The 27,822-nt window shown below is 42.9% G+C and overlaps 2 protein-coding genes across 9 annotated transcripts in view; both read right to left on the reverse strand.

Annotated features, from left to right (window-relative positions):
- Positions 1 to 5: 5 nt before the first annotated feature.
- Positions 6 to 3,530, reverse strand: LOC138184472 (uncharacterized). Of its 3 annotated transcripts, XM_069122477.1 has the most exons (7): positions 2,263 to 3,530; positions 2,111 to 2,150; positions 1,774 to 1,940; positions 1,067 to 1,241; positions 905 to 1,000; positions 423 to 628; positions 6 to 154 (listed from the first exon to the last, which is right to left on the reverse strand). In XM_069122477.1, exons 3-7 carry the CDS (start codon positions 1,895 to 1,897, stop codon positions 6 to 8), a joined length of 750 nt encoding a protein of 249 aa, XP_068978578.1. In that variant the 5' UTR covers positions 1,898 to 1,940; positions 2,111 to 2,150; positions 2,263 to 3,530. The 3 variants fall into 3 exon arrangements, with proteins under 3 accessions (XP_068978578.1, XP_068978575.1, XP_068978576.1); XM_069122474.1 differs by having other exon boundaries at positions 2,111 to 3,530; XM_069122475.1 differs by lacking the exon at positions 905 to 1,000 and having other exon boundaries at positions 2,111 to 3,530.
- A 138-nt stretch (positions 3,531 to 3,668) lies between these two features.
- The window catches only part of Eip93F (Ecdysone-induced protein 93F), a 103,737-nt gene continuing 79,583 nt past the window's right edge, over positions 3,669 to 27,822 (reverse strand). For all 6 annotated transcript variants that reach the window (XM_069122446.1, XM_069122447.1, XM_069122450.1 and 3 more), the window contains 2 exons: positions 26,578 to 27,466; positions 3,669 to 25,552 (listed from right to left, as the gene is read on the reverse strand). In XM_069122446.1, the coding sequence (XP_068978547.1) occupies positions 24,226 to 25,552; positions 26,578 to 27,466 (2,216 nt within the window). In that variant the 3' untranslated portion in view covers positions 3,669 to 24,225. The remainder of the gene's footprint in view (positions 25,553 to 26,577; positions 27,467 to 27,822) is intronic.

Consider the following 27,822-nt stretch of genomic DNA (forward strand, 5'->3'; position numbering starts at 1 on the left):
TAATGTTATGCATCAGGCGTCTCGAATATCTTCGAAGATTCGTTCGCTTCTATTAATGGTAGAATAAATAACCGATTGGTCAACAACATTACTTCATCGTCCAAAGAAGGCGGAGGTGTTGGGGGTATTTGGTAATTTGTTTTAAGTTTTTTGCCTGTAACACAGAGATGATCAATTTTTTCTATCTGCGTATTTTCTAAACTACAATACAACTCCATTTACTGAAACGTAATTCGTTTTAATTAATTAAACTGCATATAATAATAGGTAGAATGATAAAAATAAACGTAATAGACAAGATAATAAAAATAATAATACGTAAAAATTGATGAATTTCTATTATATGAATTATTTATTCCACGACGAGTTCAAATAAATGGAGTTCTATCGCAGAAGAAAGAGTCGTTTCATGTTAGCTTCACCTGCTTTATTGTCCTTTTTAGATTTGTCCATTGCCTCGATTTTCTTCAAACTTCTTTGCAATTGCATATTAAAAGGGATCATCTTAGGATCTGCCGGTTTCACTGGGCGTGGTGTTCGGAAAGTAAATGGTAAATTGTAAGTCTCTATCTCAATTGGTTCCACGAAAACCGCGTAAACGAGGGCGTATCGTAGCTCGTTCGCGTACCTATTTAACAAAAATTGTTTTTATTTTCTCATATTACCGTCGTATTGTTCGGTAATACATAGACTGCGGATAATTTGTGCATTTATGAGAACGTGTTTCCAAGAATGTGTAGAACGCACATAATGCATAAAATTATACGAGGTATTCAAAATATAGTTGCTATATAGTTTAGCGAGCGAAATAAATCTCAGTTTACTTCCTATTTCTTTAATTATGTTTATAAAAATATGAATTTGCACAAATATCCGAAGTGTAATGACGAAACAGACAACTTACATATCGTAAGTAGCTTCAATCACGATATCTAATACGGAAACTGGATCGATAGTACCCGAAAGTTTGATGTCAGCTTCAGAAGAAGGTTCTCGTAAACTTGTCACGTATGTACGATCTATTATTAAAGCATCTAATAAAAATTGACAAGATTGTTTAAACTACCTTCTTATCGATTGATTTTCTGTTGACAGTCTTTCTTCTATTTCTTCACCTGCTTCGCGTTCGTCCACGATTTCGTCCCAATATGGCATTTGTTTCTGTTCAGATATTTTGTTAGCTGCTGCGATGAAAATGTTTTTCAACTCTCTAAAAAATCCTTCCCGAGTATGTTTCCTATCTTTGTAAGTAGAATGATTTGTAAGTAGAATAGCATATAGTAGCAAATACCATACACGTACATTATGAACATGCCTCTTCATAAGTATTAGGAACCTTCTGAAAATGAAGAGAAATTCAAAAATCTAGAATATTGTTATTTTGCTCTAAACTTTGAGACACAAAGAATCTGTATGTTCGATTAATATCGATAATAATTTAGGTTGTTCGGAATAATAGCTCGTTCCAATATTTTAGGTACAAACAATACGTTTAAGCTTCTCGTTTACGTTTTTCTCTCTGCATCACTGATCAATTTCGCTGTTTATAATTTATACTGTTAAATGTTTCATTACGTTCGCGATCTTTTGGTTTTATTGGAATTTTATAAACGATCCCACCAAGCATTTCGATTCTATCGCTTTCCACTAATACATAATTCTGACCGATTAATCGTTCTTCTAATATCTGACTGAATTATCATGTTTTGCGGAGAATTAGGAAATGTCCCAATGCTTATGAACGGGAGTGTAATTATTCGATGAATTTGTTACCTCGGAGTAATCTAATTTCCCCAGCCAACCAACTGACCAAAACACTCATGTAATACTCATCGAGATTCTCTCTGTATCGTATCATGTAAAGGACCAATGTATCCAAGAACCAAAAGGACGCCATGTTCGTGGCATAATCGTCAATTCCAAGAAGATCTCCTAATAATCTGTAGGAAAAGAAAAGATGTCGTATACTTGAACTCGATTTACTCGTTCGATTTATAGCATTCTAACTTAATGAGTTCTTGAGGTTTGTCGTTTTCGATACTGATCGATGTGTCAAACAAGCTCTTGAACGTACGTGGAAGCGTTGGCAGAAACTTTTTGACAAACTCACCGCAAACATTGAATTCGTCGATCGACTCCGTTTCGGTTCGCTGTAATTAACAAGCAATTTGAATTTCGTGAATTCGTCGTTGAAATCAAGTTTCCGTTAACCAGTGAACGAAATCTGACGTATAGATATAAATAAACGTTCCGATTAGAAACCTTAATCGATCGGGCCCCTCCATTTTCCTCGATTAAATTCGTTCTTAAGTTCGACATTTCTATTCTTGTTTAGAGACGAATCTTCTTAAACGATGACACGGAACATCTTCGATGACACAGGGCAATCGATGCCGGTTGAGACCGAATCGAATCTAGAAGGCGGTTGTCGGCAAGATTTCGGGATAGATTGTAATAAAAGAATAGTCAGAGTAGAACGGTTCGTTCGTTTTTTATTCATTGATTTTATTTTTTAATTTTTTTTTCCATATTTTGTTCAATATTTTCAGAAAATAACACTCCAAAGCGAAAAAACCGTATATTCTCACCAATCCCAATGTGTGTATAATATATATATATTATACTTCTCATATATAATATATATGTATATATATATAATATATATATATAATGTATACTTTTATACTTTATATATAATAATATTATGTAGAGTATAGCGCACACTTTAGACTGTTATCGATACCTTTTATAATTTTATCGATAAATTACAAATATTGAAAAACATGAAACAGACACAGCCGGCGGAGACACGGGGACTTGGGCGTCCTGGGACATCTTTCAGCGGATCCGTGAAAAAAGATTTCTTTTGTTCTCTCGAGCGCGCCCTGTCGCGGCTTCCGTTTCGCTCGATAGTTCTCGGATTGGATAGCCTCGGTTTGATCGACGACCAACACTCGAGAAAGAGATCGAAAGATGGGAAGACCGAGGTGAAGTGGGCGAGAGAAAAAAAAAGAAAGAAGAACGTTTCTTCCCCCGTTCGTTCCTTCTCCCTCTCCGATTTTCCCGAGAAAGAAAACGGAAAGCTAAAACGGAGAAGCCAGGGAAACGGAAAACGCGACCAATAACGCGCCCCATCGGGACACGATTAAATACTTATTATATTATATTTCGGTCGCTCGAAAATCCCCGGGTCCCGGCGCGACTGACATTTTTTTTTTTTTTATTTATATATTTTCACACCGAAGTCAGAAAGGCAATACGCAGTATGAACTTACTTAGTACATTTGTGTGTGTATGTGTGTACGCGTATGTGTGTGGCTTTTACAACTATTTTCCTTTTTGTTTCTCTCTCTGTTTTCTTCTTCTTCATTTATTTTTGTTCACATTGGTTGTGGTTCTTCTGTTACTCTTGTTGTCGTTTTCCGTATTTTATTCATGTTCGTTCGTATTTGTTCCTTTTTTTTTCTTTTTCTTTTTTTTTTATTCTTTTGTATGTTTGCTTCCACGCGTTCCTCCTGCAACTTCCTAACCTAACAAAGCTTCCATTTTCTTTCCTTGCGTATCTTTCTTTTTGTCACGAATTTTCGCCGTTTTCGATCGCATCTTATATAACTTCATATCGATCGATTATAATTATCCCTTTCACCTCTTCGTCTCTAGCGTTTCCCTTCTATTTTTTCGTCCTCCTTGTTACCGTTCAAAATTGTTTCTCTTTGTTTAACTCTACGCTAGATATAGTGCTGCTTCAGTCGTTCGTTCCGTCTTCCCCCGTTCTTCCCGAGTCTCGATAATCATCCGAAGATACGTGAGAGTAAGAGGGAGAGAGGAGAGATGATACAGAGAGAAGAGAAAGGAGCTTAAGAGGGAGGTGCTCTCGGAGGGGTTTTGTGAAGTGAAAATCGTATACAGACGCAGCCAATTAAATTTTTATCGAATGAAAACGAAAAATGAAAAATATACGAGAAAATAAAGAAACGACCGACCAGACAGAAGTACGAAAGAAGAAACCGGTAGGAATAAGCGAGGAGCTGTGATTTCGAGTCTTTCTTTCCTTATTTTTTCTTCGATTTAGATATTCACTTAAATAAATATGTTCTTTCGTCTTCGCAGAAAATAATGGTATTGTGTACTTACATGTATCGAGCTTCGTGTACACGCGTGTAAATGCAGTTTCGAAAGTGTGCAATATTTGAAAGAAAGAGGAAATCACTGGCAGAAACGTAAAAACGTCTGGTGAAGTGCAAACGAAAAATAAAACCGTGGAAATTAAATATTTTCAATCGATTTTATTGAAAATAATACAACAAAATATCTCATAATAATAATAATAATTAAAAATAATTAATAATAATTAATGATACGTACTGCTCTATTCGGTATCTAAATAATCATGTCTTAAAACGTCATTTAAATAATAATAATAATATTATCGTCGTCATTATATAATTATCGTAATAAAATAAAATAAAATAAAATAAAATAATAATAATAATAATAATAATGATAAAATAATAATAATCATAAAGACAATAAAGTTAATAATAATAATAATAATAATAATAATTATATCGTATAATAATGCATCAATAAACAAACTTAATAATCTAATTATTGGTTAATGATTCGTCATCGTCCTTGATCGCTATCAATGGATCTTTTTTTCTTTACCTAGCCATTAATAATGGATAATTAATTAATTCATAATTAAATTACACGTTGCTTGGATATGCACATACAGATATAAAGTCGTTTTTGGTCCCACCTAACTGCAAACATTATATTCGTACAATTTTTTTTTTTTTTGTTTCGCATGGATCGCTTTACATGTAATGCGTGTATGTAAGTAAGTGTCTCTGTGTGTCATGTAAGGTGTTCGTTACGTGTGCCCAAGTTGCGAAAAACTATTGTTAACTACCGGTAAAGCTGTCGTTTCTCAAAAAATTTATAATCGCGTATACACATGACAATGTTCCATTTGCCCATTTTTTAAATCGCCTTCTGCCTTTTTATCCTTCCTTTCGCGGTACTTTAATATCTCTCTTTTTTTTTTCTTTTTTCTTATCCTTATCACTCTCTATCACCTTAGTTCTTTCTATTTTCATGTTTCGCGGAACTCGTGATCGTTCCCTTCGGGCGGTCCGAAATAAGCAGAAGAAAGAAAAACGAAAAACCGATCGTACCAATGTCGCGACCAAATGTGATCTGCCGTTTCGGAAACTTTCTACTACCCCGACATCGTAGCTGCGTTTCGTTCCAAACGAAAATTTTGTATCTTTCTGTTCTATCAATTTTCAATTTCTTTCTCGTATTGCCAATTCGCATTTAGTTTCGTTTCCCGGCAATGAATGGACGCGTCGCTCGAGACATGTTCCCATTTTATCGAACATGTCTTCCCGCACTTCTACCACTGATATATTTTCCTTTTTTCTTCCTTTTCGAAAAGAAAAACTCTTTACAACTGGCATTTCGTTATGCTTCTTTTCTTTTTTCTTTTAAAATACGCTTAAGTTACCTAGTAACATTATTCTCACTAGATACATCGCCGCGTAAAGAGGAACGTGTTGGACGACGTTCTCCAGAGAAATTTCCTGCCTTCTTCTTTTTTTTTTTTTTTTTCTTGGAACTCAAGGATGCATTTGTTTCGACGTCGTCTTCACGGCCCACTTTCCACGACAATATTTTACAGCCAATCGAGATAATTTCGACGCGGGACCATCCTTCGCGGTACCGCCTCTATTATACCTAATTTAATCTTTCTCATTAAGGCTAGATTACGCAAATTTTATTTTACATTTTCTCGCACGAATACTGGTTTATATCAGTCGCACATTTTTCTATTAGTCTGGCCATCCGTTACAACAATTCGACGAAGTCTTGCCGTGAAAACTGTTGCTCGTTTCGCGCTCTTTGCGCGTTCTGCCATTTTCTTTCTCGCTTCCTCTCTTCCTTTTCTTATCTTAAAACGTTATTTCGAGGATTAATTTGGAAAGATTACGCGAGAAGACCGCGCCGACTTGACGTAAACTGGACTCACAACACGAACCAGACTGTATGCGGGGTAATGCCAGTTGCACGCTTTCTCAGAGACGAATTTTACAACGTCGAAGGACACGTGCGCTTCCACCGATCGAATTCCGTTTAAATGCTATGAAAATAAATGCTATATATACAGTCGACTGACCATTCGTTCGCGCTATGCTTAACGGAACAAGTTATCGCTAATGTAGAGAAAGTGCAACTTGGATCAGAAGGAATGTTGACGAGTTAAAAAAAGAAAAAGGAAGAACAAAGTAGAAAATTATGGAAAAGAAGGTTTCACGCGGAAGCGCACGTTCTTCCAATTCGCCTCCTCGTCCGCTATTCGGCGAGACGATTGACACAACTTCGCGGAACTCGAGTGAATTACATTTTTGGAATCGTTGTTTAGTCACGATCGGCTCGTTTCCGGAAGTCGTGGCAATCGGTCGATCGAACTTTCACGTCGCATCGTTAACACATTTCAAACATTATAACCTCACAACCATTTTGATAACAATCAACCTTCAACAAAAGAGCGTCCTACTTCAAAGAATCTTTAAAAAATGCGTCAGCCCGCGAATCCACTACCAGCGATACGCGTCACTCGCTTTGTTCTTTCGTAACCATGTTCTTCACTCTACATCTCTCGAACGTTCCCGATAACCGGAAGTCAATCCTGCCGGCTGACGTATCACATGTTTCAAAGCTGCGAACCACGTACTTGCGATTTGTTCCGCACTCGCCACTCTCATTCACTCGCAATTCGCTCGAACGCGACTCAAAAGAATGCCCAAAGTATGTCTTTTTTCTCGCTCAAGCTTCGATCTCGACCGTTCACTGCGTTTACAGCCGTTTCCGCTTACACCAAGAGCGCGTGTACCAACCATTTTTACCCGAATGCTATAAAAATCTCGAGTTTTATCGACGATCGGTCGCAGTGCACGACTGTTGTCGTTTGATAAAATCGAAATCTCGATAATCTAAATTTAAGATGGAATTTCCTATCAATCGTTAGACTCGTACGTTTCAAATTATATTTGTAGCGGATGGCAGTTCTCGCGAACTGTCATCATGATGAATACGTTAGACGAATCAAATAATATCATATATACATTTCTACGAGAATCGTTACAGCGCATTTCGTTCTTTGGATGTTTCGTTAATGCGAATATGACAGTCGAAGATTGTTTGGAAGTAATTTTTCATCAAAGATGCTTATACCGCCTTTCTTAGTTAACCATTTACAGATGTATCTTCTTTTTCAAAAGTCACCGCAATAATCTAACGATAGAAACCATTAAATTTGAGAAAAACAGCATCTAAAAAATTACTTTTGGTAAATGCACACTTAGTTATAGCTCTGGTAACATGGAATCAATGAATTTTCAAATTCATGGCAATCTTCAATTTATATGAGAACCTTCCTAAAAGTTACTTTTGCCATGTATCCGACCATTAATCTCGAAAAGGTAGAAATATTCGATCATTTTAAAACATTCGAAAAGACGTTCTTTTATATCATCTCCGTTATTCTTCGTTCGATTAAGACACGAAAAACGTTAGATAGGATTAAAAAAAGACAGTAGAGGAAATGCTACCTTAAATGCGGAAGATCGATCGCGGTCGAAATGAACGGCGAGCGATCGCCGATAAATATCCATCCGTAGTCGGTCTACAATTATAAGTAACAATCATCGAGCAGATGTTTGGTTGGTGCACGCGGCCTTCCCAAGTCACGTATTCCCGATCCATCGGGCGAACACCGACCTCACGTCCATGAGATACGACCTTTACAAGCTACGAGAATCCGTTTAGCTCGGAAGGATCGTAGATCATCGACGTGGAGAATCCTTCTTGCCCGTTAATTCCGTAAACCAAGTGATCAACAGAAGTAACGTTACTAATTGCACGATTTAAAAACTCGATTTAAAAACACGATTTAAAACTCCAGCGATACCTATTTCTAGTCGCGCTACGATTACGTACATCAACTCTATACAAATTCGCGTATCCCGCGTCTCTCGCGCGTCCAATTTCTATGATACACGCGTTACAACTGTTCAACTGCCCCATTGAAGCGTATCGATATATCTCGTATGCGATACATTGGTCTAGCGTATTCGTAATTGTGTCTTTCGACGAAAAATTGGTCTATCGATGTACGATTGTAATATGTGTATCCGCGTGTGTATGTGTGTGTGTGTGTCTATCATTTTTCATGTCGTTTATGAATAAACCGTAGGCGTATTTGTTGAATACACATATATATATATATCTGTGTGTGTATGTGTATGTATGTGTTTGATGTAAAAAGGTACAGATTTTGTATACAGGTGTTTCGTTTTGATGATCGATCCCGCTTGTATTCCTCCAACGAGCTCTCCCGCATCGTTATTTCGCGAAACGGGTTGAAAAAGGAAAAGCTTTCGAAACGAAATAAGAAGAAGATGCAAGCAACCGGCCGGTGTAAAGAGAGTAAAATAGAGAATGGCTGCCTGGTTGGAGAAAAGGGCCGGTGATTCTCGCTCGCACGTGGACGTAGGGCTTACCGTGGACGAACTCAAAGGGCCTCCCCCTCCCCGCGAGTTACGATCGAACGCGACACGCCGTTTTGCTCGATTTGCTCGTAGCGGCTTCGCGATTATTAATAATCGTCAACGAGATAATTAGCGACGCGTGCACACGGCGCGTGAGCGCGCGCGTGCCCCCTGCGCCGCCTCATAATTATCTATATATATATAGATATATTTATATGTATATATATATATAAACGACAGCGCCTACCGCCATAAGAATGACCGATAATCGATATATAATCATCGCGGTGTAAACAATAAATGGCGACACGTATATCGAGAGGTCTCATATTTATAATATATATCTATGTAACGCTTTGGACGCGCCTTTAAACTCCTCCCTTTCGATACGAAACGATAATATATAACTGTAAAATCCATGTGGAATATAAAAAATATTCTCTTGACGTTTCCTACCTAACTATATGAAACACTGCGCTAAGACTGTATACTTCGTTACGAAACGTATATGCGCGCGCGTCTGTGTGTACGCGTGTACCTGTTTGCGTCTGTGTATGTACTGTAACGTTGTATACGTTGTCCATGTGTTTCACGTTCGTAGCTGTGTGTCTCTGAGTGTGTGTGTTCTGTGTGTCTGTGTGTGTGTATGCCTGTGTAACTGTGTTCATCTACAACGTCTGTTCATGTATGGTATATTGTAGTGTAACGTATTCGTATATGTGTTCCGTCAGCTTTACGTACGATCTTTCTGCTCGAGCTTACGCGAAAGTGTTACGTCTAAGAAGCGAGGACAACCTGGGGTCCAGATCTCGACGTATACCTGACCGGTAGCGTGTTCGCTACACGGGAATGCATCGATCGCCCGTCTCGAGATCTATCGTTCTTCCTTAACGCGACAGAAACAGAGAAAGAATCTGTATGAGCTATCTGCTCGTTTCGAGGAGTCGCGCGTTGGAATGGACCTTCGGCCGCGTCTCAGCCCGTACAAACGTCTCTTAATTCTACGAGATATGCCGCTCAACGAAATAGGGCTTGAAACAAGGAGAGGTAGGGCTAGCGGACAAGGGCAGGGACACAAGGGTAGAATGTATATAGAGAGTCGCGGCCAGACTCATCGCGTCTGACCTTGAAAAGGTACGAAGATCATTAACTCTTAACGCGTGCGAAAGTGTTACACTTGCATTGTACTTGACGAGCGATTACAAGAAAGGGACGAGATGAGAGATAGAAGAGAAAGAGAAAGAGAAATAGAGAGAGAGAGAGAGAGAAAGAAAGAAAGTGGGAGAGAGAGAGAAATGAAACTTAACATCGGCTACGTTTAGCGGAGGTGTCGACGGTCGACCGTGAATCGATCGATCTGCGCGTCGGAAATACACCGTACATATCGATACACTGGAAACTTAGCGTCTCTATACACAGGGCTACCTAAGAAATAAGCTTCCGGCAGGCGAGATTTAAACGATACGCCGCGCCGTTCGAAACACGCCTGCGCGAAAGCGTCCACGGTTTTCTAACGTTTTGCTCCGTTTACTTTACAAGACATTAAGACTGGCTCTGTTGCGATTAGACGAGTGTTCAACGAGTGTTTTGGGATCAGGCTATTATTTACCTACGATTTCTTTCTTGTCTTTCATCTTTGCCCTTGTTTCACCTTTCCACGTTTCATATTTTCGCGCGCGGATTTCCAAATTCCTATAGATACAGCGGGGACACCGGTGCCATTCCGAGCTTTTTGCCATTCGACTAATTTCGGGAGATTTTCGCTGAGTTGCGAAAGGCGATCAGCGAAAAATCGCGCTTCCTCGCGAATTCCTTAGTGGGAGTATACCGTCGTTGAAAACTCGATGAAGGAAAAACAGTGTGTTCCGGTAAAGGTTAGTTAATCGTGTGTCGTAATCGCAGCATTCGTGGGTGATCTGATGTGTGTACGTGTGTGTCACGGTTTACAGAAAGTGATGCATAATGTCTACGCGGTATGTACAAGGTTGATTTTCTATCCGACGCTCGGCAAACACCGCGTCGGTGTTTGCACGATTTATGCCCAAATTAGATATACAGTTGATTAAACGCGTTTTTCTCGCGCCTTCGCCGTGGCAAAGCAGCGCGAAGAGACGATCGCGAGCCGTCTGTTTCACGCGCAAAGTCCACGCATCTTATTAGAAAAAGAGCGAAAAGCTACGAAGATCCTCGCGGAATGTGTGAAGAAGCGATTCACTCGTTAAACTCCTCGTCACTGGCAAGTCGATACGGTGTGAATGCCCTGTTCGCCGATGGTAAACGCCAATTTCATACTTCTTCCCGGTGTAACGAAAGAGAAAATAAGGGAAAGTATATATCGAGATCCACGGGAAAAAATGACGCGCGAATCAATCATTTCGCGTTGCATCGATGAAACGGGCATGCGTGATATTTAAGGCTCGTTTCCACCGTCTTCGACGGCTGATATCCTTCCCTTGCGAATCAAGCGACCGTTCGAACGTCTATCGTTCCTCTGGCTGTCGTTTGTGTGCCCGTTCGAAAAGTCAGGCAACGTAGAAAGTGAACGTTCTTTTTTGTTTTTTTTTTAGAAAATACAACGGAATGATCGTGGAATGATCGACATACCGGCAAGAACGATCGTTCGAACGTCGTTTGCTTTCTTATTTTTCTCGTTCCTTCAATTTCGATCGACGAAGAATTCGTGAAAGAGTAACGTACCACTAAAGGGGAAATAATGTTCGACAGTGCGTTTATAGGTGGAAAGTCGATAGAGAAAAGAAAGAATTGAAGCGGCCAAGGCGTAGAAAATAAAGAACGATCGGTAACGAAGCCTGGAATAGTCGGTGCTGTTTGAAGCTTTCCCTCTTTGCAGCTATGCACGCGTATTATTCGACCGTTTCACTCTGTTCCCGAGAGTTGTAAGTACTTTGGAGGAAAAGAACGGGAAAAGAAGAAGCTCGATAGAGCTACGAGAAAAGCGGTAGATTGGTAGAAGAAACTAACGACGAATGGGAGGCGTTCACGGCCCGGAGGCGCGATAAGAAACGGGAAGTAATCTACGACAAAAGTAACAAGAAACAAAAGATTACGAATTGCACTTGGGTTGGTCTCGGGCTCGCGAGCCGCGCTTTAATTAAAAAGTATAAAAAACAAGCTACATTAAAAAAAAAAAAAGAAGAAAACGTACGTATATTTAAGAAATTGATTCGTAGTTCGTGCGTTTTTACTTGAAATTAGTCGATAACCTTAACGAATACGTAACGATGATGATAATGGTAATGATGATGACGATGACGATGATGATGATGATGATGATGATGATGATGATGATGATGATGATAATGATGATGGAGTAATAATAAAAATGAGGATGACCCGAATGACGAGGACGCGTAAGGACGATAATGATAACGATATCGATGATTTAACGACTCGTGATGACAATGACAACGACAATGCGAAAGATGAGAATGATAATGATAAGTACTACGTACATTAACCTATTAACAAACGCACGATTGTGTTCGCGTTAACGCAGACACGCCCACATACCACACGTATTTAACAACGTGATATACTTTACCCGATACCTATATTTACGAGTGATGTAAATTTTTTTAATGGTTCACGGACTAACTAATATTCTTGTAACATATATAAACGGCACTAGTAATAGAGATAATGTTTCTAATGATGGTGATTACACACGTTAAACGCGCTTGTGTGCGTGCGTGTCTGTATTTCGTCGCGAACGCATGCCCGTCGAATTCACAGACTTTCTCTTTTCGAATAACAATAGTAATAGTATTAGTAGTAGTAGTAGTAGTAGTAGCGATAGTAGTAGTAGTAGTAGTAGTAGTATTAATAATAATAATAATAATAATAATAAAAATAGCGGCAATAATTCTACTAATAATAGCGGATAATAAAAATAATAATGTAACTATCAATATTAATAAAAATATCAATCCTAATCATCTGAATAATAATAATAATAATAGTAATAATGACAAACGTAACAGCAATTAATACGCGTAATTAAATCAATGAGTCTCGTCGTTAGCGTTACACGTATAGAGCTAAAGCGGAACAAGCGCTTCGTTATTACGACGATTGCCGTCGTAATCAGAAAATAAAATTCGCCGGAACGATTAAGTATGCCCTATTTACGATCGATCATGGTCGACCAATGATACAAGATAAAACGGCGTAAGACGGCTCGCTCTCGCATCGACGTTTCTTTCCTCGCGACATTTTTTGAAAATTCGAAGCAACGAGACGAAGGCACGTATCGCGCCGCCTTCGGAGCTTCATCGTATAGAGAGCACTCGGTTTTTTTAATTAATCGTAGGGAAAAAAAAATCGGTAGACGAAGCTCGGCTCGTGTGCACCTTTCCTTATTTTCTCTTTGATCCGGTGTTGTTTTCGTATCGAGAGGTTCGCTCGAAGGGTCCCGCGTCTTTCTCACAGCCACGCTAACGCGGTTCTCAGTCAACGATTTCGAAGAACGTTCTTTCCTCCCCCCGCGCTGCTTTCCGACGATCACCAAACGACGATTATCGCAAAATCTCGCGTTCCCTCTATACTTCCTTTTTTTTTTTTTTGTTTTGTTTTAAGAGCATATAAAAAGTCGTGTGGCACATTGACGGTTGGAATGTTATCATTGTTTCATTAAATTTATAATAAGAATCATAATAATTAATAATAGTAGTAATATAGTACTTCTTTGTGTTGTTAATAATATTCTTTTATGTATGTTTAATAATTAATTAATTAATTAATAATAATAATATAATAATATATATTTATATATATAATATATATATAATATGTACCTTTTTTGTTTACTATAGTAGTTTGTTTCCTCTGCACTTATCGTTTATATTCTGTGCTGACTGCGGGTTTTGATTTGAGGGGACTTTCACCCGGCCCCGATCGTCCGACGCCATATTTATAACTCGTCGATCGTTCCCCGAGCCGGCGATCGTAAAAACGAAACGAACCGAATCGGAACGACTCGACCGCGTTATTTGAATAATCATCGCGCCGAGACGATACGGGCTACCAAGTGATCCTTGCTTATTACTTTTTTTTTTTTATTTTTTGCATTGCTCTTCGTGGCATCTGCGTTTGCGTTGATCACTGTTGGATAATATGAGATGTATAGATTTTTAGTAGCTGTACTTGTAACTCGGATGCACGGCGATCGTAGCGAGTGGTCGCACGTAGCGACGAACTCGCGATCGCGACGTGCTCTGCTCAGACAGAGAGAGATGTCTATTGTTGCTGCTTGTGTGTTGCTGGTTGCATTGTTCTCGGTGCCCGGGTGAGTATGCAACCCGTGGCACGGCGCAGGGAAACGATCGGACGGTCGTGGCGCCATCGGTTCGAACGGAACCTGCTCTTCGATCGGTCGAGCTGTTGCTTTCTCTTCATGGATACGTTCCACAGGACTCGCGAGAAAATTCGTCGTATTTCGTGCCCGTAGACGAAACTACTCGTATCGACAGCGATACGATCGCAACGAATTTTCGTCGTGATTCCGGTAAAGAAAGACGCACGACATGTGGAATCCGAATGGCGCCCGTCACGAACGCACCCCGCTTTAAACTGTAAGGAGACGACTGGTATCGGGAGGCTGCAATATTGTTGTAGCTGTATGTAGAAAGCAGACTGCGTGTATTGTTATACTTCTGGTGTTCGTTTAGCGTGTCACTGAGTGTGCGTGTGTGGTCGGAAATGCGGGTGAATTTTTCAAATTGCTAAAGGTTGTCCGGGGGGGTTGTTCATGTGGATGGATGACGATCTGTCCAATGGGATTTCGGTGCGGAGGGGATCGGAGCGTGGGGATTTTACATCCGGTTTGGATTCTTTAGTTTTCTTTTTTTAATCTTCTTGTCCTTAATTACCTCTTTCGCTTTCGATCGGTTACTTTAAACTTTAAAAACTTTGTAGCGCATCGGAACGCGCCCGGTCTCGCCGAGAGTTTCGGCGGGACGCAGTGATCGTCAAGGCCGGAACAACGAACTGCAGCTCGAAGACGAAGAAAAAACGCGAAAACGGTTGGCTCCTCGAAGAGGTCTCTCGTATACGTAACGCGCCGCTCGGACGTGTCTTTTGATTAATTCACCGGCAGTTCAGCGTACTTGGTCCGTAACTAGTTGGTCGTACTTTGAAGTTCCGGTGCGTATGATTTCAGAGTGATTTTGGTACAAACAGGTTTGATTGAAACACCGAGTCACCACCGTTGTTCCAACGTTCCGAGATTCGTTGGCGAGCCGATTCAATCAGTCGTTCAATAGTCATACGTGATCGCGAGTAATACTCGCGATCGCGACATCTTTCGTCGTCGCCACTTCTTTTCATCGATTCGATGAGTTTTCCTATCGATCGACTCGTTCCTTCGTAGTTCCAGTCGGACGTTTCCAACCTTGACGTTTTGCGCGGCGAGGCCGGGCATACACAGTGACAATATAGAAAAACGGAAAGAAACGAAACAACACGATATACAAACAACTAAAGCGCCAAACTACGAGTACTACCGGTGCTAACTACGTAGTACCAGCGCCATTTTTTCCTAACGCCTACTAGTCGAAAAGTCTAGGCATAGTCAGTGTCGAGACCGACCGCCTCCGATCTGGCCCGCCACCTTCGCGGAAATGAGATCCGCGACCGACGAGGACGCATCGCTCTAACCGCAAACAAGACCGACTCAGTTCGCTCCTTAAACCTCGAAATAGGAACATGAAAGTAATTTCGATTCGTATATGGAACAAGAAGTAATTGTACTTTAAAGAATACATCACCTTTTGATGGACGAATAATACCTTTGTTTCACGAACTTCGTTTTCACCCGTTGACGCTCGTACGGACGCAGCAGCGATCGCGCGCTTTCCCTTTTCTTTTCTTTTTTCTTTTTTTAATTCGCTTCCATTTCTAAATATTTTCCCTTCTTACTTCTCAAAGTCTAACGATGCGAAACTCGAAATTTAAACCGATTAACGTTAGTTAGCCGAGCAGCCAGTCGATGTCGGCGAATCGCGCAACCATTTATTATAAAATATTCGACAAAGGTTGAATAAAAATCCCGATAGCCTCTAACACTTGCCTCTACCGAGCACCGACCGATCGCAGCTGTCTCTCCGCGGGTGTCGAATCGACGAGCACCCATCGGCCGTGGCGTCACGCGTAAATCTTAACCCGCGCTAAGAGGTTTCCCCAAACTGCGGCGCGAGATAAACTATCGCTAGAAACGTGCGTGTCTGTGTGTGTGTGTATGTATGTGTGCCCGAGAATGAAAAAAGACGTTTACTGCGGCAGCGAGAACGGATGATCTCGCGTAGCTCGTTCATTCCCAGCTGTCGCGAGAGAGCTTTGCAAAGAAATCGCTGTCAGTCGCAATACGAGGAGGCTCCGCGATTCGGGCTGATGTCGGAGGCGTGGTCGAGCACTGGCTTTCCCCGTCTTTGCCATTCTCGCGCTCAAATCTTCCGATTCTTTTTTTTCTTTTTTTTTTTCGTCGTATATCTATCTACCTATCTATTTAGATTCCTTCCTTTGCGCGTGTGCCGTCCGTGTGAAATTACGCGGACAGCGCACGGGCGTACGCGTTAGAAGTTTCCATAATTATATTTCGGTGTCGAGAGCCGGACGTCGAATCGACGCCTTGTCGACTTTGTTCGCCCATTTTGAACACAAATCGGTAAGTTCCAGCGTCGCGTCACATCGCGCCGTTTAGCGTATACGAATTCGCGGAAGATTCGACCCACCGCTTCAGGGACGACTTCCCGCCTTTTAAAGTCATTGCATGACTAGAGCCTACGAATTACGAGCTTATTAAAGCCAATTAGAAAGGTACCAAGTTTTCCACCGTTAACGGACCGTACCATCTCGGTTTCTACGTTGGTTCAGGCGGTAATTTATCTACTCTCTTTGGCCCTTCTCGATCCTCGGCCGTGCACGTCGTTCTTCGTTTTCCTCCATCCCCCTTTTTGATTCGATCGAAAGACATCCGAAAAAGTGTCGGCAAAAGTTGATCCAGGTAATACAGCTTAGTTTTCGGTCAAGCGATTAAATTTCCCAACGTCTTTGTACAATTGTCCACGAGACATCGAACTGGATATCCGTCGAAGAAAGACGCGAACGTTCGAAGACAGAGAAAACGGCGTATCATACTTTGTCGTCGAATCGACGTCGGCTGCTTCTTGCAGTGTATGCGAGTACGTGTACGTGTTCTATGTAATATGGTAACGTGTGTCTGTGTGTGTGTGTGTCTGTGTGTGTGTGTGTATGTACGCGTGTTCGTCCGTTTATCATATGTATGTTGTACGTGTTATTCTTATGTGAACGACAGGCCAGCTCTTCGTTGATCACGAAAATCCCAACATTCGAGAATGCGTGAATTGAAAATAGAATTTAAAAACACGGTAACCTAGCGCGTAACAGTTCGTTTTCTTCATTTTTTCTTCGACGTCTGTTTGACGTGTACGTGTGTGGGAGTGTAGATGCGTGTCGAAGAGTGTTTCTCGCGCATGTGTGTATGCGTGCGTGTGTGTTCCTGGGTTTTGTATGTGTGTGAGTGCGTGTGTGTGTGTCAGCAAGAGTGTGTTGTCTTTGTGTGTGGCGTCAGTGTACCTAATTGCACTTATTCGACAAAACGGAACGTAAAAATGAACGCAAGATGGCGGCCGGACGGCCCTGGAACGTATACGGAGGTAATATACTTTTAAAATTTAGCTTTAAGGTCGCCCATCTCTATTTTTTTTTCTCTTTTCATTTTTGTTCTTTTGCCTCTGTCCCGTTCACTGCCTCCTGACTTTAAACCAACCCCACCATAGAACTAAAACTTCAGTTTGCTGCTACGGTATTACATTCGTCGTTCGTTCTGTTGCGAGTCGTAAAAACGTAACGTCGAAACTTAGGCACAATTTGGAACTGTTTAGACCATTTCTACACGACCCCACCCCGACGGTGTTCGCGCGTCTACCGTTCGAAGAAACTGATTGGCCAATTTTCAATCGATATTTCGTCAGTCTTCTCCAGTTAAGTTCTAAGGTTCGATAATCGTTACGAGGTTCGACTTGTTCCTTTTTTGTTCTTCTCCTTTTCTTCTTCCTCTTTTTTCTTTTTTTTTCTCTTTTTTTTTTGATTCAAACGAATTTCTTCGAAAATTATAGCGCACGAAAGAAACGAATGTAGAAAGAGTTTTCAGTGGACGGCCATCCAATTTTACTTCGGCAACCGAAACACGCGAACATCCCCTACGCAAACCATACCAAACGTGACGATACTCTGTGAGGTAGCTGACATTGAGCCGTTTCAGGGCCAATCGGACCAAATCTTCCAGTTTTTGGAAACACTAACCACCCGAAATGATCGTCGTTGCTCGATGTTGCGAGGCTGACGAACAAAGAAACAAATTATACGATAAACGATTGAATTTTGACGATCGAGACTCTAGACTTAAAATTTCAAGCGAAAAGATCATTTATTCTCTCTTCCTTCTCGTTTTTACTTTTATCCTCCGACGTGATTCCGGGAACGAGAAGAAAATCGCTGTTGGTATTCGAATGTTCTCGTTTGCCCGCGATGAAACGGAAAACGCGTAACGAAAATATATAAAAGCGATGAAAAAACGAGAATCTTTGGGCCCGATTTTCCGAGCAATGCCCGCCATCTTGGTCCCGTCTGACCACCGGTGTGGATAAACGTAATCTCGCGATCTCGCTTCTCCCGTATTTGTTTCATCTTTTGGTTTCTTTTTGTTTGTTTGTTTGTTGGCTTTCGATTCGCTCTCTCTTACTCGTCATTTTGTCTCCACACACCGTAATTACAATAGTATTTGTTTTTTTTTCTTTTATATCCGTAATCTTACACATATACACTAGCTGGTTACAATAATTTGTGAAAAATATACATCAAAATTTTGTTACTTTTTACATCACAGATATTTTAATATAATATATCTTCTTTTAATTCTTAAAGATTTCTTTTCCTCCCCGTTTTCGACCAATCCGTCTCTCGCCGGATCGTTTCAGCGTATCGCCCGCGACGTAAAAGGAGACGGCCGGAAAATCTACGAACGCGAAATCATTCCTCTCCCGACGTATCTCCCGCGAGAACGAATTTTGAAATGCCTTTGAAGAAAAGCCGCGTTTGATCCGATGAAATCTGGCCTGCGATTTCTAGAAGCCGATTCCACGACGCTGCCGCTACGTCGTGTGTATTAATACAATCCTTTAGTTCCGTGCTAACTGGATTTCTTATTCTCGTCCCGCCGTCTCCCTCGAAGAAAAAAAAAAAAGGAAAAAAAAAAGAACGTAAATCGACACTTCTCTCTACAGTCGCGTTGGCAACGATATCTGCCCTAGCTTATGCGACCTCGTTACATCCACCCTAACACTCCTCTCTAGCTATTTCTTTCAAAGAACGAATTTCGATAGCGAAAATTTTCCTAAAACTGCTGTACACGATAACCAATGGACAGAATCTGTCCGTACGCCGATAATGTTTAAAATCACAGAATGTTGACCAATTTTATACCTCTTACGTGAATATTTGCCCGCAAAAATAGAGAAGCATCTCTTTCATTTTTCTAGAAAATTTGTTTTCCTCTCTTTTCACGTGTGTTTTGTCAATCGTACCAATCGGTTCATCGATGTCCATCGTTTCGGACACCAGAACGAAGAAGTTCCGAATTCCCCGAGCCGAGAACCAATCGTCCCTCGGTCTCGTCGATCGAAATCGCTGTGGCAGACACGTTGACGCGACTGTGTCACTGGGAAATCATTACACGGCAGCCTCGTTAATTACGCCGTTAGCGCCGATCGTCCCAATTGTCGCGATTCGGTCGTCCCGTTCTTAGCGAACGCGGACGAGTCTCGTAGCTCTCGCGTGTCTAATTCGCGCAGGAGTCGAGGCTGTCGTCGTCGAACCAGAAATTTCCTCTTCCACCACCCCTCTCCCTTCCGCAAACCTCGCGGATCGATCACACGAGACAAATCCGCGATTACCATTTTTGATTATCACCTCTACGCGAATTCTCGAGAAGTCATTTTGTGCGTTGTGCGTCACCGAATCGAAAGTAACAACAAAATTTCACACTGCTACCATCCCCTCTCCTGTCTTTTCCTTTCGTTTCTTCTTCTTCCTCTTCTTTTCTTTTCTTTCTTTTTTTTTTTTACTTTTAATGTGTTTGAAAGAACGAACGAGAGCAGCGTCTCGCGCGCAACGTTTTCCTGACAGGACATTTGCCGAAACCATTGAACGAACGTCGAAGCTCGAGAAATGGACGAGTGGAGGAAATCTCCGACGACGATGAGGTCGTCGATCTCGCGGACATAAGTCTAATTGCGGCGTCGCGCCTCTCGTTTCCCTCGGTTGTAAAAGCCGCGGGAAGCTACCGTGGAACCGCGCGTGGATCGACGACGACGGATATCGACTCCTGGTTAGAGAACGCGTGCAGAACGTCGCGACGTATACTTTTTTGTAACTGTAATTGAATTAACGACAATCATAATTTACGCACGTTTTACAATCATCCGCACGATAAATATCCATTTTTCACATCTAACGATAAATCTTTCGTAAAAGGGTATTATCGGGAGTCTCTGTTGTCCCGGGTGTGTCGGTGAACTGGATTTTTGCAAGGTAGAAAGGTGAAGAGGATTCGATTAAATCGGGGGAGGGGGTTAGAGGGTTTTAGGGGGTAAGAGTAAAGTTAGAAAGGCAAGAGGGATGAAGGAATGGGAGTTAGGGTAAAGGGCGAAGGGGAAGAGGAAGCAGGAAAAGAAGGCGGTAGTTGGAACGAGTGTAAGAAATATCCTTCCCTTCCTTTTTTTTTTCTTTTTTCTTTTTGGTGTAGTGCCTGGCGAATGTTTAGAAAAAGGTATCCTTTCCTTTTTGTTTTTCTTTTCTTTCGAGGTATCGTGTAGGTAAGATCACACCGAACAATTTACACTTTGACGCGAAGCGGGTAGTCGGCTGGTGAGTGATTAAAAAGGGGTGTGTTAGTGGATACAGGGTTAGAAGGAAGGTTTTAATTTACGTTTACACACAATCATGATTAGTGCTTTGCTTTTCACTTGTGTTTTTCTGCTGTTCAGCTTCGATATTAATTTTTTTTTTTTATTCTTTAACCCTAAGGAGACCTTAACGTTTACACTCAATAACTTGTTATTTTTTTTTTTTTAATAGTTTTCCGACGCGCTTCTCTGCGTGGGTGCGCTTCACCCGTCTTTTTTTTTTCATTCCCTTTTAGAGTTTTCCTCCTTAATTCACGGTTTTTTTGCTTTAAGTTTAGGGGTGGGTAAATTTTAAGTTTAGTTCCAAAAAACACCGAGAGAGTAGCCTTGCTTATACGATTTACTTTTTTTTCGTAAGGTATAATTTTTTTTGCGTTAGTAAGGAATTTTTGCTTTTTTTAAAACACCGAACATACATGCCTTATACTTTATGTACAGCCTAGAGTCTTTCAGTCGTTACTTTACTTAAAGAGAGTCATGAGATGAGTGCGTGAATTATCCTTTCGTTTCCTCTGTCCTCGTCCTTTTTTTTTTTTTTAGAATCAGAACTTGTGAAATCCTCCTCGACACGCGAGAAAGACGGAAAAATCGTGGCCCGCGGTATGTACTTTAACGCGCCGAACTTCACTATTTTCCTCAAACGTGGTAACGTTTTCTACGCGTGTTTCGCTAAAACGAGTCATTCTGCTTTCGAATTCGCCTGCTTTCATCGATTTCGTCTTGGTCCAACGTCCTGCTCGGCTACTACAACTAGCGAAACGACGAAATCACCACTTCTTCCCTTCTTTTTCTTTTTTTGTATTTATTTCAACGTGTTCATTCTATATAGTCAAGGATCTCCTGTCGAACGGAATTCTAATTTGAAATACGAGAAGATACCTCGATAGTCGCGCGCACGACGCTCATGGATAACCTGCGAAAAAATTAGTCAAAAGAGGAGGGACTGGCGTTCTTCGTGTTGTATCGTCGCTCACCGCGACCGAAACGATCGTGATAGAATTTCGAAATTTCCATTCCAAGAAGTTTTGACGTTCGCTGGCCCTTTTGCTCGGAAATTACATGATCTTCCGAAGCTTCCATCGGCTGTGTTAACGCCAAAGACGCAGATAAAGTGCGTAACGATGACGATGGTAATAAAACGTTATATGAATTTTGCAGAGATTAATTTCTAAGGATCAGTCGCATCGTTGAAGAGAAGCGAAAGAGGAATTCTTTCTCTGATACTCAACGATGATACTCTCTAGAACTCGTTACGGTAGCTGCCGTCGTCATAGTCATCGTCATTGCCTCTATTAATGACCGATAAGAAGCTTCGAAAAGTCGTTTAACGTCCGGAAAGAGTATCAACGAACATCGGAACGTGTTTCTTGAAATGGAAATCTCTGAATTCCCTTATTAGAAATAACGATGGCCGATCTTTTCGACGCGTTCGAATTTCATCTAATTTTGCTACGTTTTTTCTTCGACGCTAAAAGGAAAACACCATCGAGATACAATCGTGTGGTTCGTAGAAAAAGTCAGACAGGAAGAAACTAATGTCCGATCGTACGAAACGTCGTCACACTCGCCTGATTTATCGTACGTTTCGATCGTCGACCACGCGGATCGACTATCTAGAAGAGAAAGGGAACCGATTCCTCCCAGAAGCGAGTGGGATGTTTTCCTCGTGAAGAAATTCTACGAACGCCGCCATTACAGCTGCTTCTCTTCCTCTACGCGATAGAAAATTTGCAATTCGTATCAAAATGCGTGGCGTTGCCGCGCGTAAGAAAAATTTTTGCACTTCGGTAATGAACAACCGAGTGGAGAACAAGCGCACGCCTATACATATAGCAATCCTTTTTCTCCAAATGCCTTATATACATCTACGCGTTTCCATTTTCTCTTTCAACGTTTTCCTCGTACATCTCCCCTCGCCGCAGTTCCATGGAACAAAACGATCGTCGTCGATGAGAGAATCGAATTAAATTCGTCTTTCTTCCCGTTGCTTCTCCAAACGACATTCCCAATGTTCTTCGCTTTCGGAAAGCGGAAACGTAACGCGCATGTTCGTGAAATATTTACTTTTCGTGCATCGATCAACGATAAGAGCGATCGTTCCCTCATCGATGAAAATCGTTTCGTATCTTTCTAAGCAGCTTATTCCCGCTTCCCTCTTTCGTCCTTGTTCGATGCGACCCGTTTCAGAGGGGGTACGCGTTTTTACCGAACGCCAGCCTCGAAATAACCGAGATTAGAGAAATATTGTCGCCTTATGAAAAAACGTCATCTATACGCGCGCCAACAAAAGTCTTGGCTCGTTCTCGTTTCGCATACGTTCGTAATGACCAAAAATATATGTATATATATATAATATATAATATATCATTCCTTATATAATTATGTTGCTCCTTACGAGTTAAGTAATGTTAGTAGTAGGTAATAAGTTTTTTTTTTTTCTTGCATTAGGTAGTTTTACATCGATAGAGGAAAAAATACGTTGTTGCGTCGGCAATTATTCTTATTTCTTCATTTTTTTGTTCGTCTTCTCGTCGCGTTCGCGCGTTCAAAATGTCTATCATCGGCCAACGTATCCGCGCGCGTTGTCGACCGGACAACCCTGCAGAATTTTCATCGCGCGCTCCTACCCAACGCGTATCTTCTCTACGGACGCGTGCACGCGCGGACTGTTTCACGTGCTGCTTCGTCTGTTCCCCGTTTTGTATTTTAACGCCGGGCCGTTGCATAGATCGGCATACGGTAATACCGTACACGCGCATTCTTGCTTACCCGACGGTGTCAGAGGCGTCCATATGTACGTGTGAAAATAAGTGTATCACCGAGCGAATGAGTACGTCTATCTGCGTGTCTCTGTGGATGGCCATGTGTGTGTATCGTGTGTATGCATTCGGTACAATAACGTTGCATCGTGTCTTGTATCCGTTTCTTGCCTTCTCCTCGAATCGAAATATCGCCATAGTCAAAAATGTACCGGTACGACCTACCGTCAGCTGGACGGAGACCGAGCGCCGGATACATGTAACTGATGGAATCGCAGTGGGTTCACGGGTGGTTGGGTAGCATTTACGCATTTCTGTGTTTTCCCTTTCTTTTTTTTGTTCGTTACTCGCTTTTCCGTCTTTTTTTTCTGTTTCCTCTATTGCCTCGCGACGTTCAAGGGGCTTCCGGGTGGAAAGGGCAGGGTCAGGCTCGGGACTACTACCGTTTCGTGCCACGTTTCGCGTTTTCTTCGAAACGTCCCTCGTCCTATACACGCACACACACACACCAACGGAGGAGGTGCTCGGCTTTCACGCCCTTCTCCTCGGAAACGGTCGCGCGTTCGCTTTCATAGTCGACGCGCGACGAAGTCGTGCACGAATTTCCGGTTCTTTGTCGGTTCTGGCCGATGGTGTCGAGGCCAATCGCGAGACACAACAGTGACAATTATCGAGTACACGTTGGTGTACATGCTTGAACCGAAACAGAGGGAGAAAGAGAGAGACAGAGAGAGAGAGAGAGAGAGAGAGAGAAAGCGGAGGCCGAGGATCCCCGACCGTGGCAACGTGGTGTGTAAAATGCCGGTGCATTGGGCGGGAATGTGGACTCTTACCGTCTACACGGATCGTTCACCGTATATTATTCGTTACTTGTATACTTTACTGATCAACGATACCGACTTTCTTTTCCTACTGCTCAACGGAGTCTTCCATGCTGATAACGGATCCACGTTGCTCCGTCGTTTGCTGGCTGTTGGTCTGCTCGCCGGACCTGTTGTTCCCGATGTTGTAGCCCCGCTGCAGTTGCACAACCAGTCCGCTCACCGCATCGTATTCCTTTTGCTGCTGTTGTGGCTGCTGCTGTTGTTGTTGCTGCGGTTGCTGCTGCTGCTGCTGTTGAGTCTTCTGGCTCGAATGATCTACTATAAGCTTACTATCACAGGCACTTTTTTTCTCAGTTGATACGGCGTAGAGATTGTGTAAGTCCGGGTAGTGATTCAGCTGCTGCTGCTGTTGCGGCTGCTGAATGGTCAGAGTCTTTCTATCGCGATCTTCCTGTCCACCGTTGTGAACCTCCCGTTCCCTGCTGCTACGATCGATCCTCGAGTCCCGGGTACTGTCCTCGTCTCTGCTTCCGGCCCTTGAGATCGAGAGAGGTGTCGGCGGCGACGTGAGTCGATCGCTGCCGTCGTCGTTCCGGCCACGTTCCGACGGTGACGGGCTAAGGTCGACGGTGGGCACGCGTTCCGGTCTTTCCGGGATCGGCCTACCGGTTGTCGATGGTCCCCTGTAGCTCTCGTCCTCGCTGCTATCCTGAGCCAGCCTCGACACCGGCGTTCTCCTCGAGTTTCTGCACAGTTGATCGATCAACGTTTTGCCCCTCATCGATTCCGGGAGTTGTTGCTGCGAGGACGACTGCTGCTGGTTCCTCGCGTCGGTCATTGCCCTCTGGTCCCTTGGAATTCCCGTCTCGAGGCTCGACCTGATCAAATTGTCCAAGAAACTGCCGTTCGCTCCCGAACCATCGTACAAGCTCTCGGATACCTCCCGTGGTGCTTTGCTCATCGGCGTGCTACGAGAATTCGAGGTTCCAGGTGATTCAGCGGTGCCAGCAGCGACGCCTATCCCGTCCCTGTCTCGTTGTTGGTGTTGTTGTTGTTGCTGCACCATGGCCGCGTTTCTTTGTTGTTCCTGCAGACCGCGGATCCTACTCGTCGCGAAGTACTGTTCAGGTAGGATCGTTGGAACGTTCGGCGCTCCTGCCATGAACGGCGATGGCATGAACGGCGGCGGACTCCAGAAATTGAACGGCGTGAATGGCAAATGAGGCATGCCTTCTATGAACGGCGGCATCTTGATCCCGTTGGGTCCTGGGATACCGCCCGGTGACGTGAACGGTTTCTGTGGCTTTAATTGTGGTTTCTTGTCCGCCGTACCTGGTCGTATGTTCGCGGCTGCTGCCGCCGCTGCCACGGCTGAGGTCTCTTTCGTTTTATCGTCCGACTGCTTCTGGTCCCTGGAGATGGTAACAAAGAAATTAGTAGAAAGAAGTAGAAATGCTACTCTTGGCAGGCAAAATATAAACGTGAAATAATATTAGGTTGTCCGAAATGTTTCTTTCGTTTGATAAGGAAACAATGTTTTTTGTTTTATATCAGTTTATTGAATTATGCACGAACATAATAATAGAAATAGAACGAACTGGATCATACCTGATTCAATGAAATAATATAAAACAGAAATTCTTGTTCATCTATCGTCGTCTTATGAAACGAATGAAACTTTTCGAACCACCTAATATGATTTCGTCTGTAAGAGTGAGAGAAAATTGTAGGAAGATTATTTACGTTCTAGCTATCCACGTACGAATCAGATAAACAAGACCGTCCAAGACTTATGTCTCGATTAATCGAAGCAATAATATTCGAAGCGTATCGTCGGGGCATTAACGATACGCCAAGACAAGAGTTTAGGCTAAAGAATAAGAAGAATAATCGCGACATCTATTGCAACAATGTTAAACTTTACGTAAACGAAAACTCAACAAAAGGGACAATACACGGCAGGAAATTTAATCTAGTCGTACGATTGAGATAAACCGGGCGCGGCTATGAGATCGGGTCAAGCATGAGCACGTACCTGACGCAGATTAACCGTGACGCGAGATAGCGACAGTCGTGCTCGACTTACGGTGTCGATTGTTAAAACGGGGTCGACTACGCGTAAACGGAGACGTCTGAATTTTTCAAACTTTCCGACGATTAACCGAGACCGGCTCGTCGATTTATACCCCTGCGTGCTCTTCTTCCATCGGTTCCTTTCAGTTTTCCGGAACACGCAGAGGTCTAAACCGTTTGGAGAGTTAAGATACAAAAAAACAACGACGTCAACGACAGACGCGTAGACGTAGACAATAGTCACCCGCCGTTGGTCATTGCGACAAGGCGATGATTTGCCGTTGCTACAGATTGGCTAAAGCGTTCACGTGCTTATCGAACGATTTAATATAAGCAACGATCCACGATCTACACATGAACGTACCTCTTCCTTGGCCTCATCAGGTGCCGTTCCTTAACTTTGTACTCGAGGGTGGAGTGCGGTACTCCGTAATAGCTGCCTGCACGATGCACGCTCATTTCACCCCGCTGAACCGCGCGCACAGCCTCCACCAGGCTATCCCTGTCGTAGTTCCTATACTTTCCGCGTTTCGGTCTGGTTCCTTTGCCACCGGTAGCTGGTTTCGGTTTGTTCGCTTCTTGGGCCTGCGGTTTCGCCTGCGACTGGGCTTGCTGCGACGCCGGCTGAGGCGGAGTGTATCTGCCTCTTTTGAACGGACTTGGATCCGTCATTATCGCTTGCTGCGACTGTACCACTCCGGCCGGTTGACATCCGGGCATTCCGGCTGTCGCGACCGTTTGACCCTCTTGGAATTTGACGCTGATGCTTTTCGCGATCACGTCGCGGAAATTCACGGCTACCGTTTTCCCCACCAACGAGTTGGTTGGGCTACTGGTGCCGGAGAACGCTGGACTCGCTCGTTCCAGGAGACCCGGACTCGAGGCTGCTGTCGCGGCCGCGAATCCTTGCGCGAATGCGGCCGACGTTGGCTCGCCGTTCTTGCTCGAACATCCAGGCGTGCTCGCGGGCTTGTAGGACGGAATCTTGAGGATCGCTCTGCCTTGAGCACTGTCGCTCGCCTCTTCCTCGATGTTTGGGTTGAAGTCGTCGTTCGTCATCGGGCCACGTTGCTGCTGCTGCTGCGTCTGCGACTGTGCCTGGGCTTGCGGGTGCGTCGAGTGCGGTTGATGGTGATGGAGCTGCTGATGCGGTGGCTGCGACTGGTCCCCGTTTACGCTTTTGTTTAGCCTCTTGTCTTCGCTCATCAGCCTTCTCATCACCTCTGGAATGCGATAGTCTTGCGTCTCCATGCCTGTTGATACGACAAAGATAGTTTCAGTTATCAATCAAAAGGAGCGTACGTGTTTGTTAAGAAATACGATTTCGTTGGTTCTTCACGCCTACGAACATTTGTCGTAATCGCGGATTAGCCCCTGAGAACTGTTTAAGCCACTTAAACGAACTTCCATTCAGAAAATGGAAAAAGTGTCGCCGACCCGTCGACCACCATCTGGCTTCTATCGATTTCCGAAGACCTACTCGCTCGTAATACACTTTTCGACTTTCGTCTCGGCCCTTGCTATACACTGGTCGGCGAACGAGACGGTCTAACGTCTATCGGAAATAACCCAAATCTCGTGTTTCGACGGACGTACACCATTTCATGCA

Source organism: Bombus flavifrons, chromosome 10 (assembly GCF_040668555.2).
Source record: "Bombus flavifrons isolate JBK064 chromosome 10, iyBomFlav1_principal, whole genome shotgun sequence".
NCBI lineage: Eukaryota > Metazoa > Arthropoda > Insecta > Hymenoptera > Apidae > Bombus > Bombus flavifrons.